The 20,255-nt window shown below is 42.6% G+C and overlaps 1 protein-coding gene across 1 annotated transcript in view; it reads right to left on the reverse strand.

The window, feature by feature from the left end:
* The window catches only part of EGLN3 (egl-9 family hypoxia inducible factor 3), a 29,997-nt gene that overhangs the window by 5,396 nt on the left and 4,346 nt on the right, over positions 1 to 20,255 (reverse strand). The window contains exons 2-3 of the mRNA XM_064658583.1: positions 2,321 to 2,440; positions 289 to 425 (exon numbers count right to left, since the gene is read on the reverse strand). Coding sequence (XP_064514653.1) covers positions 289 to 425; positions 2,321 to 2,440 — 257 coding nt within the window. The remainder of the gene's footprint in view (positions 1 to 288; positions 426 to 2,320; positions 2,441 to 20,255) is intronic.

Raw genomic sequence — 20,255 nt, forward strand, 5'->3', positions numbered from 1 at the left:
AATAACCCAGCACTTCCCAGCTAAATAGCTATGCCTGCTTCGAAGATTTCTCCTGTCAATGGTTAAAGGCCTTTTTTTCCATCACACAAGGAAACTTACCATTCAAGCTTGCTCTTCCTTATTTAATGAGAGAATTCCTAGTGACTAACCAGAAAATTCACTCAAAACCTATTTTTTATGCACATGTGTATTTAAACATGATGGCCATAATGTTAGATACAAATATTGGTAGAAGAGCTGCTTTGGTGTTTTTCCTAGCCAAATACCAATACCAAATATGCTACTTACCTGGTTGCATAAGAAGGCTGGACTTCATGTGGGTTCCTTCTATCTGACCAAAAAAAAAGTAATCTGTCAAAAATCGGCTCAACATCTGCTACATAGGACTTTCCTTCTGGGAATATTCGAAGAATTCCACCATGCAGCTGAAAGAAAAGGAAAGATTGCTTTTTTCATATATAAACATCCACACATTCATGGGAACCATAACTTATTTCTCCCTCCTCAACACCTAACAAATGAGGAATAAACATCTAATGATAACCAAGACAGCTATGTGACAATGTTGGAAAACCTTACTGAATCTCCTGGCCACCTTAATTTTCCCAAACAGCTTGTAATGCTTCAGCATAACCTTCTATCTAAAGTAAATGGAACCAAGATAAAGATAACACTAGCCCTGTAGCAAATACTGGGAAACTTCTGAGCTCCCAGTCACATTTCTAGAAACAGTGAATACCACAGAGCTGCTCCACCTGACCAGCCTGAATTCAAACTCTCCTCCCAGCAATTGGTAGACACTGCTTATAGTGTTTCAGTGCCTGCATCTGATAATATATGAATTAACTTTTATGCCCTGGGAAGAGTGAAGTCTGTTCTATTGTTAGATTTGTAAAGCTTCCCCTTAATACATTATAGCTCCCAGTCATCATTGTCCCTACTTAGACATAGCCTCGTTTCTCTCCCATATAATTTCTGCCTTTCCGTGTGCCACAATATTTAGGGAAAAGGTCTGATGATCTCCACGCACTGTGGAAACTTCAAAAGATGAAGATGAACCCTGCCTCATCCCTGCTGCTGTTAGAGGGTTCTTTGGAGGTTTTTATGATGCACCAGAGTACAGCGAAGATGCTGTCAACCCAGCACTGACCCGACGTAGTACCTCTATGCGGCATGCAGATCTCAGTGAGAAACTACTAGGTCAGGTTTAAAGCCACAGTTGCTTTCAAAGCCCAGTACAGTTATACTGTTATATTGCATCTCCTCCAGCATACACTTACATAAAATTACTGTCACACCTACCTAATGAGCTCCATCAGTGTCCTGGATTTCAGTTAGCTTTTCTTAGTGCCCACTCGGGTGCTTCCTCACTACCCGAGTAAGAGTGCAGTGCACAAAATAAATTGGATATTTGCATTTCCTCCCACATCTCCTCCTTCATTTTATTACATTGAGATGTTTCACTGTCATACTCTCTGTAAAGGGATGTGTTTTTCTGCAACAGTGCATTTTTCAATGGCATCATCTCTATACCTGAACTCCCTTATGGGGGTTCATAGTATTTACATGTGCTTAAAGAGCATCTTGGCCTGAAAACGGGTTAGAGAAGCAAAAAACACTGGACAATTTTCAACAGATCAGCCACATGAATGGTTTGTGCTGCATTATGACAACAGAATTGTAAAGAGACATCCTGCAGTTTTACAAACCCTTCTTTTGTTCCTAACTTAAAGGTATGGTACATTCAAGGCTGACTTAACTGTCTTAGTAATATAGGCAGAAACTAGAGCTCTGTGCTGTCAAGAGACCCCCTGGTAGAATCAAAGCTGGAGAGCATGAACCAAACCATGTGTTTATTCCTCTTACTAAGCCCCACTGCTTCCTAAAGAAAACCACAAAGGGAACTGTCTGAAGATCTTCTGCAGGTTAGCCTGAAGTATCAAGAATGATAAAGGCACAAATTTGGACTGTCATTTCACTCTGCTCCCAGAATCCACTTATTCTTTAGTGGATTGTTTTTCTTTCTAGTGCTGTTTCCTCTAAACAAAGTGTTAAGAGCACACAGCCCAGTGCTTAGAAGCTTTATTTTATAGCAACAAAACAGTATGTGTGTATGATGGGAGAGAGAATGGTAAGGAAACGGTTTAGCTTTTTACTTCCAAAGGGTTGCCATAAACACCAAGAAAAAAAAATGGAGAGATGAAGAATAGACCAGCTGTTCAGAAGCTCAGAGTTCACAGAAACAAACCACCAGCTCCAAAGCTCTGTTTCTGAAGTAGTTTTTCTTTCATGTTCTGCCTCAAACCTGTGGCTTACTCACCTTGGAGTCCCAATTCTTATTCAGGTAATAAATACAGGTGATGCAGCGCCCGTCACCATTTGGATTGTCCACATGACGAACATAACCAGTTCCATTTCCAGGATAGCAAGCAACCATAGCCTGCAAGATAAAGATTGTAAAATAATTAATCCTACAAGATGCCTAACTTCAGTTTTAATTTTCTAAGCATCCTCCCATCACCAGTTTGGTTCAGTATTTTTCAGCTTATCAATCCAAAACCTGCAGCAGACACCACCAGAAGGTATATTTGCACAAACTTCTTTCACAGGAGAGGTTAGCCAGAATGAAATTCCAAACTGGAAAATAAATACCCTTCATAATTCACAATATATACACTAAGGTAGAAAAAAATTGAATTAAACTAAAGCACTAATATGTATGGTACAAGTTTGTCATCTACAAGCTACGTGACTTTGAAGGAGTTTCAGCTGAAGTTTGCTTAGGTTTCTAAAGATAAGCAGTCATTGCAAAATTGATTTGCCAGTCATAATGAAAGTAGAAAGCAATCCGAGCACGTCATGCCTTAGTACCATCATCCTCCTCTGTTCATATCTTCCAGTCACTGTCATATAGACCCCTAAGTCCAACACAAAGTAAGGTTTCCCAGGAAGTGTGGGTAAAAGTCCACAGAGCAAAGTCTGCAAAAAACTGCAGCTCCTTTGTGCTGTGTTTGTACAGGGCAGGGCATGTTTGCTTTCATGGACTGAGCCACAGAACTAACCAAACAGCTTTCAGAGCATACTTCTCTCTTTGATCATCTTCAGACTTGCTGATACAATCGCTTAATTCACAGTTTAAATTTCACGTTGAATGATGAGATAAGCCTAACATGAATTACTCCAAACCACATGACAGTCAACGTCTTATAAGGCTTTTTACAGCAAAGATGTTGACATCATTAGCAGCCTAAGCAGAATGCAGGGAAGAGCAGGTGAGACTGTAGGTAAGGTATAGATCTTTGTCTCAGAGTCAATTCTTCACTATTGGGGCTACTTGGTAGGGATACCAATCACCACTAAAGTTGTTGCAATAGAAGTCTTGTTCCCAGTCCTCTGACATTTCCTTTCATTGCCTGCCAGTAGTAGCAGCAAGAGTGATGGGAGATGATGAACTAAGTTTGGTTGGAAAGCTGCACACAGTATCCAGATGTGGTTTCTCCAGAGATGAGAGGGCAATAATCACTCCCCTCAATCTATGTGCTGTGCTTCTGTAAATAGTGCCCTAGAGCCTCTTGTGCAGGAAGCATGCTGCAGGCTCATGTTCAGTTCACTTTCCACCAAGACCACCTGAGTGGTCAGGCTCCCCGGGGGATGGAGCAGAGCTGATCAGAGCTGCTGGTAGCCTCCAGCCTGCTGCAAGGCACTCTTCCTTCCCAGGAGCAGGACTTGTGTTTGCCTATATTTATTTCCATAAGGTTCCTGTTGGCCTGTTCCCTGAGTCCATCTGGGACCTTTGGTTGCAGCCTTGCAATCGAGGCCATCAACTGGCCCCCTCAGTTTGGGGTCTTCTGCACACTTGAAGAGAGGGCACTCTACCATCTGCTTCAGGTTACTGATAAATAAGAGTGGTTAACATGATAGGTCCCATGATAGATCCCTGTGGTGCTCCATTTGTTACCAGCCTCCAGGTATAATATAACTGATTGACCACAACCCTCCAAATCCAACCATCCAACCAGTTTTTTGCCCATCTAGTTTTCCATCCATTCAGACCATAACATCCTACCTTCAGATGCAAGAGTATTGTCCATGCCTGTCCCCCAGGACAAGGATATGACTGTGTACCATTTGTATGACCTGCTCCAATGATCTGCCATGCACAGCTGATAGCGCTGGAGATTGACAGTACAGGCTTTTCTAAGACCAGTTGAAATTTTTATCTAAGAACCCCAGAAGTCTTGTTTTCCTCTTCCAAGCACATGCTAAAGCCATGCTGTTCTCATGGGGCACATGACCAGCTAGAGTATAGCACATGCTGCTTTAATCACCAAGGTAATCACCATGCCAACAAACACCAGCGCAGAAGCTATTGCCAGCCAGCACGACGATTTCTTGAACCCTCTGCTACCAAGAACAAAATCTATCCACAGGAGTCAGCATGTATGAATTAACTTTCCTTCCTCCCCACAAGCACCAGAACAGTACCTGCAGGCAGAAGTCAGTCACTAGGACCTGTTCTTCACCTCGACACCTCAAGCCACAGATGCCTAGAGACTGGTGGCCTACAGAGGCAGGAGATTATGCTAAACAAGAGCAAATACCTTTAATTCCAAGTAATAAGCTCTCTTCCATCACACCTGGCAGTTGGCTAGATGTTTTGCTGTAGACCCTGTCTGCTCTGTTGTCATTCTGCCATTATATATGGCTTCACAGCTGCATCTGCATTTCGCTATCAGCCTGATAACAGCAGTAAGGGTCAGCCTACAGCCAGTGTTGGAAACAAGTCTGTTAGAAGCAGAAGTCTGGCGGAAACCGCAAGTCAGCTGTATCTGCAACATAAAAATGGTCTGAGGGAGCTGTGCCCTCACTGGTGAGGATAACCCACCTCACGCATCCCTCCCCCCATCCTAGTTGCTAGCACAGCAACTCATGCAGGTGCACTCTTCACCCATCCCATGCACAGCGAGCTGAATTAGATATAACAATTAAAATAGTAACCTTTTGCAAAACTGGATCCTCATACACTGGGAAACACAACCTTGGTGCCCAGCAAAGCTGCTCCATCATTCCCTTCTTCAACTGAGCAGGAGCGAGAAAAATGTAATGAAAGGTTCACAGGTCAAGATAAGGACAGGGAGAGATCGCCCATCAGTTACTGTCACAGGTAGAACAGACTTGACCTGGGGAAACTAGTTTAATTTATTGTCAATCAAATCAGAGAAGGAAAATGAGAAATAAAACCAAACCTTAAAACACCTTCCCTCTACCCCTCCCTTCTTCCTGGGTTGAGCTTCATTTCCAAGTTCTCTATTTGGTCAGCAGTAGGTCCACCTTGTAGCCAGCTGGCATTGGCTCTGTTGGACATGGGGGAAGGCTTCTAGCAGCTTCTCACAAAAGTCACCCTGGTAGCAACACCAGCTACCAAAACCTTGCCCTGCAAACCCAACACATCCTGGGAGCTGAGAGTGCAAAGGAGAAGGGGCAGCGATTCCAACAGACAGTCAGGGAGGAGGGCTGTGCCAGGGGAACTGGGTGCTCATCTCTGCCACAGGCACAGCTGCTTCCAAAGGGGATGTGCAGCTACACTACCAGTGTGAGCTCGGCAGAGCTCTGCTAACCATACCAGAGGGATGACACAAGATGGGAACAAAACTTTGTTGACTGATAATACCTCGTTTTTAAGTTGATGTACAACACAAAATTATGAAGGCCTTAAGTCTCTCTTTGGAGAGTAGATATTATTCCAAGATTACTGAACTGCCTAAAAATTAATTCAATATTACTACTCTTTTTTAATGCCACAATCAAAAAGCTGCTGAACAACAACAGACTGCAGGCCAGATCCTTAAAGGGATTCAGGTGCTTTACTTACTATGGAAATCTGGGCAGAAGGCCAGCGTTTTCCCCAGCCTCCCCCACATAATATGTTCTCTTACCAGAACGTGTGCTTTGTCTCTGAGACATTGATGCATTATTTATTTATTTATTTATTTACAGTGTGCACCTTTTGCAATTGCAACACTGATTCCCTGGAGATGAAGTGGAACAATTTCCACAGAATTCTAAAGCACTTGCCACACTCTAGCTTAACTTTCAGAAAAAGAAAAGAGAAAAAAGTTTTTTAGTAGCAGCAGCAAAAGGAGAAAAGCAGAAATGAAATATCCTTTTCCTGGCACAGTGAATATTTGAATGAAACCTTAAACAATGAAGGGAAATCATTCTGGTCCTCCTAGATGAAATGATATCAAGCTTTATCAAAGCACTGGCTGGAGCAGCTCCAGAGCAGATCAAGTGGCCTCAGCAGGGATTCCAGCTGTTAGCACTACTTTTGGATTCATTCAAAGCAAACAAGAAACAGGAGATGAGATGCATGACCCAGACTTAATTTAGGTAATTGGTGAACAATGTTATTTGCCAGTTTAGTGCACAGTCTAGCTACAAAAGCCAGATGCTCCATCACAATAATCAAATCATTTACCAGGTGCACATATGGAATGTGAGTAAAAAATGTTTCCTATACTTTTGGCTATTGTGTCCAGAAGAGCGCACTCCAAATTTTTGGATACAACTCCTCCCTTCATTAACCAACTCCAAACCTAAACTAACTACAGCAGGCTGTAATGAGCAGGAATATACCTAACTTTTTTTTTCCCAATACAATCCATTACAATGACTGTTAGTTGGCTTAACTTCCTAGTGTAAGCACTCAGAAAATTTCAGCAATACAACCCTTTTCTAAGTTAAAATAGAAAGGTTGGTCTTACTGAACAGTTAAAAATTCTGATATACAGATGCATGCCTTTCCAGTCACACATACACACACCATCATATGAAGACCAACGCTCTGGCAGTCTAGTCAACAGTTATAAATCAGAGACTACAAAACTTGGAAAATGAAAAGCAAATCATTAAGACTTAAGTTTCTGCACTGTCATTTTCAGGAATGTTAGCTTTCCCAAGAGGGTGCAAATCAACCACAAGTTAAACAAGCGGCAATTACCAGCTTTAGTAAGGACCCAGGAATCATCAGTAAATTCCACATTGCACAGAAGCTTGCAAAAATGATATTCATCACTCAGGCTAAGTATTACACTCAAGTCAGCCAGAGAAATCTGCAAGTCAAACTGCAAGACACCAGCAAAGTTTGGAGGCAGATAATAAACAACTGTTCCATAGAGAGGATTTTTCCCTGCCTCCCAGTGCTTCTAGCAAGAAGAAAAACAAATTCTCTTAGCTGATGGCCAGGATCATGCTGTGAGACATGATTCTGCTACGTTTCACAAAATAAGCAGTGCTAGAGCAGCCTGACACTTGGAACAAAACATTTCAGAAAATACCTCAGCTAGAAGATGCTAACACTGCTTAATAAGAAGCAGTGATCACACCAGGTCAGAAGGAGAAGCTCTCTGTACCTCCTAGCACTAAGCTAGGGCCTCAGTACACTCCTAGTGCAGATTGCATAGGTGGTATTGTAACCCCATACTAATCCTGTATTTTCCTCTCAGAACTAGTATGACCTTTGCAGCCAGTAGAGAAAATCCTGACCCATGTAACTCTATCCCGCCAACACCAACCACCTTTGCAGATTAAGCTACAGACTCCATAATATGCTTTTCCATTTTCTGTACCAGATTTGTACTGTATATTGCTGAACAGCTGCTACTTTTGATCCCTAGTGTAGATAATTTCTTGTACATCAAACAGTTAAATTCAGAAATTACTTGTAAAGTCTGTTAGATGAAAGGTGCTATACAGGCCCAAAGCAATACTCCTTTACAATATCACTATGATGGTTGCCTAGAAAACCAAGGTATTAATAAGAATTAACAGTGCTATAGCCACTACAGCTTTCAAATATGTTTCTATTTGGCTACACACTTTCCAAATTTCAGCCCAATATGTGGTTCTCAGACCTGAACTTGAGGGCGAACAAAAATAACTTGACCAGTCCTCTAGAAAATGAGGACTACCAGGGTTCACTTGATGGTCTAAGTGCATGTTGTGCTCAGCCTGATTCTAGTTCATAGATGTGCACAGTCTGTACATCCAGAAAGTGAAAGGCACCCAGCATGCTCTACATTAAAAGAACATGAGTAGTCTGACATTTCATGATCAAAGACAAGAGATTCTCAGTTGAGGCTTGTCTGACACACAAGCACAACAGGATGTTTCTTTAGTAATTTCTTGTTGCACCCAATTGCACCCAAGAGTTTTCTGCCATGTAGCTTATAATGGTTAAGTATAAAATATTCATGAACATTATTAAATATTAGTTTGTTTGAATTTATGAAAGTTAAAACACTCAACCGCTATACTGAGGCATGAACTAGGAAAATTGGTCTAATTTAATACTCTGTAGGGATGGGAAGAAACAGAGGGAAGAAAATTATGTTAAAACACCAACAAATCAGAAACATTAGCTTTGTGCCTGTTGGAAAGGGAATCACCAGTTCCAAGAGGGGGTGAAACCCTGCTCGCTGCAGTCATGCAACACATGAAATGGGCTTCAGTGGCAGTATTGCATAAGAAACTGGGCCCTCATTTCCTCACCCATAACTGGGTTATCAGTCTTCAATCAAACAGCTGTTAGAGAGCTAAACCTTGCCATCTCCTCTTTTATCAGCTTCTTGCTCAGAGGCGGAGGCAAGAGAGAAGAAAAGTTTTGTGAGGAAGGAGCTTATGTTTTGAAATTAAGAAATACTGGGGAAAGTGCTAGAATTCGGCAGGGCAAGACACACAGAACTTTTCACTTCAACTTTCAAGTTCATATGGAGGCCTAAACAGAAGCCATGTGGAAGACATCTGAAAAGCAAAAAAGCCAACAGAAATAACAATAAACACCCTGGTGAAGCAGTTATTTTCTGTCTGAAACACAAAGCAGATCAAACTCAGCTCCAAAAACAGGTTGCTGAACACCTCCTTCTTAGCTTGCAGAAGTAGTCCTACACAAAATCACCTTGGATGCAGGTTACAAGTGTCTAATGAAGGGGCAGATGAGCCATGGCAAACAAGATATAAAAGACTGATAGGACCCTTTACCAGTAGGTGACTCATCTCTGGAGCACTACATCTTAGATGAGATTGACATGATCACAGTTATTTTTGCTCCTGGCTCTTGTATTATGTCAGCAAACCTGAGCATTTTAGAGGAAAGAAGAAGAACATTTCTATGGCCAGAGATGCAATCACACAAGTGAAAATACATCCATTCTCACAATTTCTCATCTCAGGTGCATAACGCTGTTTTCATGATGCCCATCAGGGGGTTTTTTTGTTTGTTTGCGTGGTTGGTTGGTTTTTTAATACCTCTCTGCTGGGCAAGTACTTGCACCTGTACAAAAATCTTGTTTGGATTGCATAGTATTTTAGCCAGGACATCTGATACTTGTTTCTCTATGCTTATATGCAACCTTAATCATCAGATTCAGATCCTCCAAGAACTGCAACCTCATCTCTCCTTTATTATTTTATTTAGTCTTTTGCATGAACCATGGTAGCTTGATTATTGTTTCCAGGTACATAAAAGCTCAGCTTTCGAGAATATTTTGAGGAACAGCCCAAGAGTCTGGGAAGGACTATTCTCTCATCTGCAGGAAAAAGATGACAAGACACTGGTTTATTTTTGCTTATCAACCAAAAGTCTATTACTACCTGAAAACATTCTAATTACCATAAGATGGAAAACTGTTCCTGCTTGTTAAATTTCTTCTAAGAACTAAGAGTAGACAGAAAGAACTACCCATGAAAGCTCTGTTCATAGATTATCTCCATGCCACACAGCTGTTGATGACTGGCATGTTATATAGTGGTAGCTCAAGGAGCCCCTAATAAGCTTTCAAAACTTATGGAATGTGTCTGTAAGGATGCCAGATCACAGATTGATGCTGCTATAAAAATGAGCTCCCTATTAAATGAATATGTGATGGAGCTTAAGAAGCTTTCCTAATAATTGGCAACAAAATTTAGTTTTTCATGGCCTGAAGAGTCCTATTAATGTGGAAGACTGCTTTAGCCTGTGACAATTTTTTTAATTTCTTTTCTTCGCACAACACATGCTTAGAGATAAATCTGGATGCCCTTCAAGTTCAAGCTGGCTGCTAGAGCAGTGCCACTGTGAAATGGGAAGGCATGGAATAGCCATGCCTCATGTCAGTGGTGGCCACCTGCAACTGTCAAGAGAATAGGGAGCATTTGTGAACCAAGCTTTGAAGGCAGTGGTGAGTTCTGTTGAGCTATCTCCAGAATCCTATGGGATCCTAAAGTGAAGGGGCAATTCGGGAAACTCTGAAAGAAATCGACTGAGGGAGAAGTTCTCCAGGCTTCCAAGAAGAGGAGTCTGACTGGTGATTTCCTGGGCAGAAGAGTCCCAGGCATTCATCTGCCACTGTATATACTGACTACATTGGCTGCTTTTTAAAAAAGCCAAGCAAAATAAGATTGCTTTCCATCACCCAAACTCTCTGTATTCAGCCTCTGGGCATGGCAAGGAGAAAACAGAACACTGAAAGTTAAGGAAACAAATCCGAAATTGCCACAGGATCACAATTGTCCTTGTGGTGCACATCTTTGTTCTAATAATTAAAAGTATTAACCTCCTTTCTTGTGTGCTTAATTAATCTACACGTCTGCATGCCTGTCAAGTAACACTTTTCTCCAGTACTCCTCTCATCTTATGCAAAGGCAAAAATCAGGTAAGATTTTTATTTTACATCCTCCTCTGACCTAAAACTACATTTTGGTCTGCGACATTACTGGGTCGTTGTGGCTTGCACGCACACAGCGACAATGCCGCTTGAGAAGCGATTAGCGTGCTGTGAAGAGCAGGCATACCATCACGGCAGGACCTGAAATTTAAAAGGCTATTGCCAGTGAATTAGTTCAGTCAAGGATATTCAGATTAAGTATCCAATTAGCAGCTGTAAACATGCGCAGTGCATCGATCTATCAATAAAGGCTGTTTCAGTTTAGAGAGACCGCCCGGCCCTGCGCCGCGGAGCCCTGGCTCGGGGCCAGCGAGATGATGGCTTAACGACAGTGCTACGTGCGGAGCGTGAGGCGATCGGCGATCAAACGCAAACTTTACTCCAGAGTGCACTTCAGAGACAGGCTGCGGAGGGAAGAGGGAAACCCACATATGCAGCGAGCGCACAGGCACTTAGGGCGCTTCTCGTCTCTCGTTCTTACTGGGCTCTCTCTCCCTTCTGCTGCACACAGAGGCACACACGCTTATTTCCCACACTTAAAAAAATAATACTGTTTAATTAAATTTTAGGATTATTTTTGCGTGTTCTTGAAGCCCTCTTTCATCACCCAGAAAACGCTTTCAGTCCCCTCCTCTCCCCCAAGAACCAAACCTGGCCAAATCGCACTAATGAGAAAGCATCTCAAGCAATTGATGCAGATGGAGAAAGCAGCCCCTGTAATGAGCCCTGGGGGGACACCATGACAAACGCCACCCCCGCAGAAAGGCAAATTCATAAGTAAGTGCAGGCTTATTAAGAAAATCTGTAAGGACTGTCCCTGTATGTTCAGGTTCTCAGCAGGGAATAAAGGCATGGTAACCAGCAGAGACATCCTCTGAGGAATATCCTCACCTGTGTAGTACAAAGATAATTTCATAGTTCCTGAAATATTCCAGCCTTTCATTCTTTGTCAGCACTTAAGGCCTTCTCGGTTCTGCTACTAATCACCCAGAGGATTACACCACTTTTTTTTTTCCAACATTTAAAGAACTCTGCACATTTTGATGCTCTTCTGGTTGCACAAAGAAAGGTCATGAAAGACAGCCAGAACACAGGCAAACTGTGTTTTGCTGGGTTTGGTGTTGCCCGAATTGGCCAACATCATTTTTTTACTATTACCCATTACTTTTAGCCTGTGGGCCCAGGGCAAGTGAGCAACGCTGCCCATAAGACTTATCAGCTCACATATGGTATGCAGCACTTCGTACACTTCCTGGGATTTCATCGGGGCAGCCCTGGGCACCCTGGCAGGCAGAGGTGATGAGCTGCCACCTTGACCCAGGTGTGCCATGGGGACAGCAGGCCCCACCTGTGCAGCACAGTCCTTCCTTGGGGACACTGCCCAGGACACCTCTTGTGACCTCGCATGCTCCCACAGCAGAGACAGCACCACACCAGGGAAATGGTTTCCTTTGTCCCCTTTGGCTTAGTGAAAGTCTCTCTCCACTGCCAGAGAGGAATGCAGGGTTCAGACAAGCACCGTCACACGTGGCAGGTACCCCAAATACTCCCCAAGGGTCCTCCCAGAACTGTCAAAGCTGTCTAGGCTTCTGAGCCTGCTAAGACATTACTGCACTGAATAAACAGGGAGATCAATGGTTTGTTATCACAGCAGTAGCACCAAATCAAGGCTAATTTGATGAGACCAGTTATCTTCTATGTTAATTTTGGAAGGAAGCAGTGTCATCCTCCACACATCTTTTGCTCACCCACACCTTTAGAGAGGACCTTGCCTAGCTAACAATACATGTATTCCTGCATAGGATTTTGTGTGAATGAGTATTTATTGGTAAAACTTACTAAAATTACCTGTAACATCAGGAATCATTTCTGCTACACTTCAGTAGCTTGTGTGGTCTTTACCTCTACGGCTTTGCCTGCACATAAAGTTGTACTGCTCTGTGTACATGTGCACATTACAACAGTTCAACCTCTTAGTTAAAGGAGATGGATGTATATGGAGTGACACACCATCTTTCCATGTAGGAAGGGAAACAAGACATTCAGATTCAAGGCAATTTCATAGTAATATAACTATACACCTGTTCTAAGGTTAGGCAATAAAATATATTAGTAAAAACCCCAAATAAATCTTTCTAAGTGTTTTAGTGCCTCCCCTCTCTTCCACCTATACAGTTCGTACTTGCACCAGTAAGTATAGATAGAAACTCAGCAACTCTGATCAAGGCAAGCTTGCATAGACACAGACATGCACACACACAAGAAACTGAGCTCCAGCCTTACATTTGCACATCATAAAGATATTCACAAAAGCTCTCATCTCTTAAAAGGAAGTCTGGTCTTTAACCCAGATGCAGGACATCAGATTCTGGATTTGAACATGAGCTGCAGAATTCCCACTTCTCTTTTTCCACTGGTCAAGTCTCTCCCATGGATTTATGCTGCCACCACCTGACAGAAGTGACCAGCCCTAAAGGCTGCCAGCGTTGCAGCCACTGACATAGGCTTTGACCCTCCTGCTGGGGCAGTGGCCGTGCCCAGGGACACAGTCATGCCTGACAGGTTCCCTGCACAGGGACACAGCCACGCCTGACAGGTTCCAGCCTGCTCACTCCTGCTGCTCTGCTTTGCTGCGGTCCCCTCCAGAACATTACCCAGCCATTCCCACCACAATTCACTGAACCAGCAGTCCCTGGGAGGTTTCTCAAGACCCAGCTCAGGGCTGAGTCTTAAAGTAATAATGTTCTTTGGCATTTAAGGTAGTTTTTGCAGGAAGCACAGCAACTGTTGAGCAAGGAAGGTGGTCTCTCTAGTGCGAGTTCAGGATGTTTCCTGAGGATGCAGAAAGCCTGGAGTGGTCTTTCTGGCTCATTCCCCTCCTTTTTCCTCTTCCTCTCCATAATCTTTCCTCTCTGGCTGCCAGAGTGACAAGAGCAGCATGTACTCAGAACCACCACAGGGGCAGCCAGGGTTGAGCCAAGCTGGAGGTTGGACAGGGGCTGCTCTCCCAGGATGCCAGCTGGTTGGGCAGCCAGAGGAAGAAGCAGCCCTCATCCCTCTCTCTTCCCTGGGATTGAGATGAGAGATGGTGACTGTATAGGCATGACAGGCTGTGGTAAGAACCAAGGTAAGAAATCCCTTGGTGGGGGTCCTGCAGCTGGCTTTGCTAGAGGTGTGGGGTGCAAGTACATCTCTGCAATGAGAAACACAAAGGGGAAAGGCAGGACAGATGAATGCGGGGAAGGCAGAGCTATAGGGTTACATGTGCCCATTTAGGCGTGAGGGTGAAACAGGCTTTTAGCCAAGTGCCAGCAAGAGACAAAAGTAAACTAACAAAGAAATAAAATTGTATTTGTTTCAGTTACAGAGACATCTCAGTGTAAAGAAACAAACAAACAAAATCCAAGTCAACCACGTTTTTAACCTTGCCAAGAAATTATCAGTCCAAGTGTGAGACTGGTATTGAGCCTTTAGGTCACTAGTTAAACATCAAGTTTTGCACTCAGAAATATAATAGTAAAATGCACAACTTTGACACTTCAGTGTTTGACCACCACGAAATGTTGAATTACAGCAAATTTGGCAATGAGGACCAGCATTCATAAATCCTCTCATTGCTCCTGCATGAAGAGGAAGTCTATAAAACAGTTAACCAGGCGGTGACCCTTCATGTTGGCCTGCTTCATGTTAATTCAGTGGAAGTGGAAACATTGGTGAATACTGTAAGGAACAGAGTTATTGATACAACCTTGGGGACCCTGTTCTGTTTGTGCACATATGACATAGCCATGTGTCTTAACAACAGGACATGTTACAGCATCTACAGCAAAGCTTCTTTTTCCACTTCTCAGACTACTTCTACCAGGTTTCCTGTGGGGAATCAGAAGGGGAAGATGCAGTTACACAGTCATCAGCAGCAAGCACAATACCCTAAGACTGTTAACAACCAAAGAACAGGCAAGTTGAGGACTAATTGACACTTCCCTTCTCCCCTCCACTTCTTCTTCACTATCCTGGTTCTGCACTATTCTTCCTACCCACGTGGTCCAGTGAGGGGCTGTGCAAGACACTTTCTTCACCCCCTGGAGTCTAGAGGCAGTCAAGAGGCTCCATCCACTACAATGAAGGCCACTCAGAATCAGAATCATTCAGGATCACATTCTCAGTTGGAAGGGACCCAAAAGGATCATCAAGTCACACTCAAGAGAATGGCCCATATAGGGATCAAATTCACAACCTTGATGTTATTAGCAATAAGCTCTATCCAGCTGGGGTCCTTGCACCCAAGGCTTTTCCCATTCAGAGGGGTGTTCCCCACCACGCACTGCCTATCTCCTTGTATGTATTACTGGAATAACTGGCACTGTTAATGGTATAAGACAGGTTTGCCGCAAGACAGTCAGTTGCAAAGGTCATAAAAATCACAACTGCTATCTATTCCATCAAGTAAGGCTCCTTGCTACCTCCCAAGAGACCATATAAAAGATGGCTTGCACTTCAAATAGAAGAAAAAAAATTATAGCAAGACCGTGAATGGCACGAGAAATCACTACAACTTTTCCTGAAGCTTTCTAAACATATTCTAGCATACTCTAAGCCAAGCACCAAAGGATATGCTTCAGGTCCCATTTATCTGAAAGAGCTTTAAAAAAAAGTAGTTAAGTGAATTGCTGAACTGGGGCCAAAACTTTAAAAATATTTGTTTTACTAATTTGCATAGAAAATAACAGCGCAAGAAGACATAAGCAATGATTAATTATTATTATGACTTAGAGACAAGAAAAATGCAGACATATTTCTTGTTTGGATTTTCAGGTCCAGAAAGAAAGCACAGAAAACAGACTTCATATGAACTACATAGATACAAGACTCAAAATGGTTATCATCTTTTTTGCTACAGACTAGGATGCAATTCCCTGATGTCTGGCAAAAGACGAAGCTACCCTGCCATTTCCAACTGTCAAAGCTTTGGACAAACTGTGCTCTTTCCAGTCAGTGCAAACAGCGTGCTATGCTGTACTCTTGTAATTTACACTATTAATTTTTAGCTGGATGGCTGATGGCTGATGGCATGAACATTTAGTAAGCCTCCGTGGAACCATTGTGGTCAGCAGAAATCTCTTGCATTACTGTATTTGAAAAAAATCAGAGCAACAAGTAACTTATTTAATCGACTGCTTTCTAATAAGTGCTTTGCATGTGGCACTAAGTTTCTTCATCTATTAATCTTATCAAAGCACAATATCAAGAGAAAAATGACTGCAGGGCAAAAAGCTCCTTTCTATCACTGAGAGATAGTAAATGCATATGTGTGAGTGACAGAGAGGAAATGGGCCTTACAGCCAAGGAATCAAATCACTCACAGCAATGATCATGAGTGGTGTGCTGATGGGATGACATGCCTGTGAATAGTTTAAACAGCAGGAGACAGAGGTTTTACTTGGCATGAGCCTCCTTCATGGTCTTACTCCATCTCACTGCCTGAACAGAGACCTTGCTTTTCTGACCTACTCCCTGTCAGCTCTTTTTAAAGCAGTAAAAGGTCTAAACGAATTGCTATGTAGTGCTATGCATCAGCCAAAGTCTTTTGTCAAGGCCCACCACATTCTGTACCACTGCATCAGTTATTCACCTTGAAGCCCACCATAGTAGCCATCATCTGCCCTAGGCGCAGATACCACAAGCAGTTTCCAAAACACTTCTTACCAAGAATTCATCTATAAATAAAACAAAACATTTCCACAGAAGCCTAGGGAGGCTTGTGTTGCTGGCAGCTTTCTAACAATGTTATTTCAGTCTTCAGCTTTGTCACAGAAGGATTACAGTCATGATAAATCCAACCCCTTTTCCATTAATCTGAAACCAGCAACACTTACTCCTAGGCTTCCCTTCCTGTTCTCCTCATTCTCTCAAGCCATCTACTGCAAGATGGGTGAGTGTTACATGGCCCGTTAGTGCCAAGGGACCACTTGCCCCTGGCCCATTACATATTGGGAAAAGGCAATCCAACTGCAAGAGGAACAGTAAAAAAACTTTTTAAAAAGTAAACACCTCAAAATTATTTTTAAAAAAAATTAAAAAAAAAAGGTTCTTTGACTATGTAAGAGTCATCTTGAAATATTTGATAAAAGTATTAATCTCTTCCAGGTCTGTCAAGTCTATTCAACAACCATCAAAAATTCATCTAATTAAAAATACATTCATGCTTGGACATTGTGGTTTTATCTTCTCCCTCTATCTCATCCCCTTCTATACACATCTGTAAAGGACTTGCTGAAGGAGTAAAGACACTGTTGAACAACCCCATCACTGCAAGGGAAAAAAAAATTAAACAGTGTGCAAGATAGAAGAGGAGGAGGGAGAAGATACTTCCATGTAATTAATCAAGCAAATTTCTCAGGAAACAACATTCAAGGTAAGGCTGTATTGAGCCACCATCCAGATAAATTTTGAAGTCAAAGAAAGAAGAGTTTACTGTGAAATCAAATAAAGACACTGGGATTCACACAGCTGGAATCCTTAATGCAAAGAAACAAGCCACTTTTACTGTGTACATCCTGCCCTGCATCAGTGTAATAAGCATCAAACCTCCATTTTAACATATACTGTTATTAGCAATGAGCTGTATGTAATGGACTGAATTATCCATTAATAATTACCTTGGGAAAAGGCATACAAATATTAATAGTAAGGACCATTAGGAAGAAATTCTTGAATGTTAGGAAGAAATTCTTCACACAAAGGGTGATTAGATATTGGAATGGGCTGCTGGAGTCACCATCCCTGGAGGTGCTTAAGGAAAGACTGAACATGGCATTTAGTGCCATGGTCTAGGGGACATGGTGGTGTTTGGTCATATGTTGGACTTGATGATCTCAGAGGTCTTTTCCAACCTGACTGATTCCATGATTCTGTGACCAACTCTCCTCCCTCTCAAAACGCAAGCTCAGCGGGACAGGGCACTGAACTCTGATTCTTGCCGTTTGCCCAGTGGTTCTCCTCAGGATAATGCACCTTGCAATGCTGCACACTCCCCCGCCAGTCCAAAGGACAAACACTCCCTGTATGCAGAGGCCTTATATTACAGTTACACTGGCATTTAATGAGCAACGAGCCCTCATACAAACATAAACTAGAAGCACATAGGCATTTAGGGCTCACAAGTAATCAAGATATTGGCGGGCATACCAGCAGGGCTACCACAAGTCTCTGGCATTAAGAGCTGACATAGTGCTGCTAGCAAGGAGTGGCACCAGAGCAGGTACTGCAACAAATAAGAAGTTACTGTGAAAAATGCACTACCAATATGGAAAACTTCACCGCTTTGCCATCAATCTCTAACTCCAGAGTCTAGTAAGACTCGTGAAGAGTCTTTGCTGGACTGCAAAACTACAGACAATAAAAAAAATTAAGTAACCTGCCCTGATGCCACAAACACATGCACAAACTCAGGATAAACAGACCACTCTGTTCTTTACATTATCTGAGAGCACTGGCTGAGAGCACTGGTTTATTTCCCTTCTCTTACAGGATTAACAACCTTCTGCCTTCCTCTGGGTCTGTGACTGTAAAGCACATAGAAGGCTCCTAGCACAGTGTAAGAAAGGTCACTAGGCAGACATACTTCTCCTCTGCAAGAGTGGGAAAAGAGGACCAAGCGAAGACACCTGGCTGCCAAAAGCTCTGGTGTAACATACACTGAAGGCAGCATGTTTTTTTCACCATGAAATAAGTCTAGCAGTGCACTACAGTCAGGTTTTTAAGAGCGATGATACATAACAGATACCAAATTCTATCTGGTTGTAACCTCCACACCCAAGTATTACCTCAAATACCATTTCATAGAGGCTCCGCATGCTTCTGAACCCGCTTACAGATATGTGCATCACTGTCTGTAAAATATTGACCCATTTCTCTAATACCCAGTCCCTGCTGAGTGAAAAACAAATCTGAGAGATTCTCCAAGTGCCTCTTTCAGAGAAGTAGTTCTTTTGAAAGTTTCAAAAGTCATTGAGAATAATTTGATGAAGAACAAAAACAAGTGCTAATATGCCCAAGTTTATACTCATCTGATTGTCAAGTAAAAATTATACATTCCTGTGTATAATTAACCAGGCTAACTAATCTTGCTTGACAAACACAGATGTAAACATCAGCTTTGACAACGAGCCAAAGCAACCACTCTAGGATCTGTGCCAATGCTGAATTCTTCAGTCTGATATCATAAAATGACTTGTCTGTTGTATTTACAGTTCCAGTGGCTCTGGACTCTGCCGGCAGCTGGCCAGAAGAACAGATTTGAACTTATCCATTATGCCAGAACATGTGCATTTGATTAAAAGAAAGAAGTTATGCATATTTTTTCTGGATGGTGGTATTCATTGGACCTCCCATAGTAAACTAATTGCAAGGCATGTTGCTACCAAAGTATCAAAAACACTTTGTGACATATAATAAACCCGTATATTTCTATAGGCAGTATTGCTCTTCAGCCTACTATGCCTATAGTTTTCTGTTATCCTGCTCTTCAAATCTGCACCTCAAGTTAGAAAATTCAGCATTTCACGGTGTTTTAATTGCAAAGGATAGAATTCAAATGCTATAGAACAGACCTCTTCTTTCTTCACACATAAATGCAAAAATACCTTACCTGAGTTATCAGGGACTTTGTGAAACCACTCCTGTGACATCTCATCTACTCCTCCAATCCTCAGGAACAGAAACCTTGGTAACAACCTGCTAGGCAGACTATGTTTCAAAACCTACCTAAGAACACCCCATCATGTGATAGGCAGAACTACCCATTCTGGTTTTCAGCAAACACTTGTTAGGCATGAAGTGCCACCACAAAAGACTAGCTTCCCCTGTGACCATCAGAGAGGGTCCAACAGGGTGAGGTGAGCAGGGTGGTTTCACAGCTACAAATAAAGGAAGCAAGTTTTCAAGAAGGTTCAAATCCCACAGGGACTTCTAAATTAACTAATCTCATATTGAAAACACTTTTTTTTTTTAACTTCAGGCCAGATACGCTGAATGTGAACAGTTGTGTTCTGAGCTGAAAACATCAGTCATGGGCTTCCTTTAACAACAGATCAACTCTTAAGATTAGGAATTCTTGTCTTATTCTCTAACCAGCAGGACTCATTGGTATCCAGGCGCAAGATGAGCTCAAGGTCCCCAATGGCAGACCTGACATAGATTTCAGCCCTTGATGGTACCCAGGAGGGTACTTGTGACTCAGAGCAGAATATGCTGCTGTCAGGACGAGGTGCAGAGTCCATGCAGAGTGCAGTCACACCAGTTCAAAGTACCTTCCACCCCTCGCCCGTGAGGACCAACGCAGCCTGTTGGCAGCACGTCAAGCACTGAGGGCAGCAGGCACTGACAGCACTGCTCTGGGACCCTGCCCACCACAGGGAAAGCTGCCCTTCACCAGCAGAGGCAAAATGAGAAAGAGGGAATAACCACAGCCTCTTAGAAGCAGATGAGCTGCCCAGCCATCACACTGCAAACACAGCTTTTAGGTTTGCACATCACCAGCCAGCCAACCTG

The sequence above is a fragment of the Pseudopipra pipra genome, chromosome 6 (genome assembly GCF_036250125.1).
Source record: "Pseudopipra pipra isolate bDixPip1 chromosome 6, bDixPip1.hap1, whole genome shotgun sequence".
Taxonomy (NCBI): domain Eukaryota; kingdom Metazoa; phylum Chordata; class Aves; order Passeriformes; family Pipridae; genus Pseudopipra; species Pseudopipra pipra.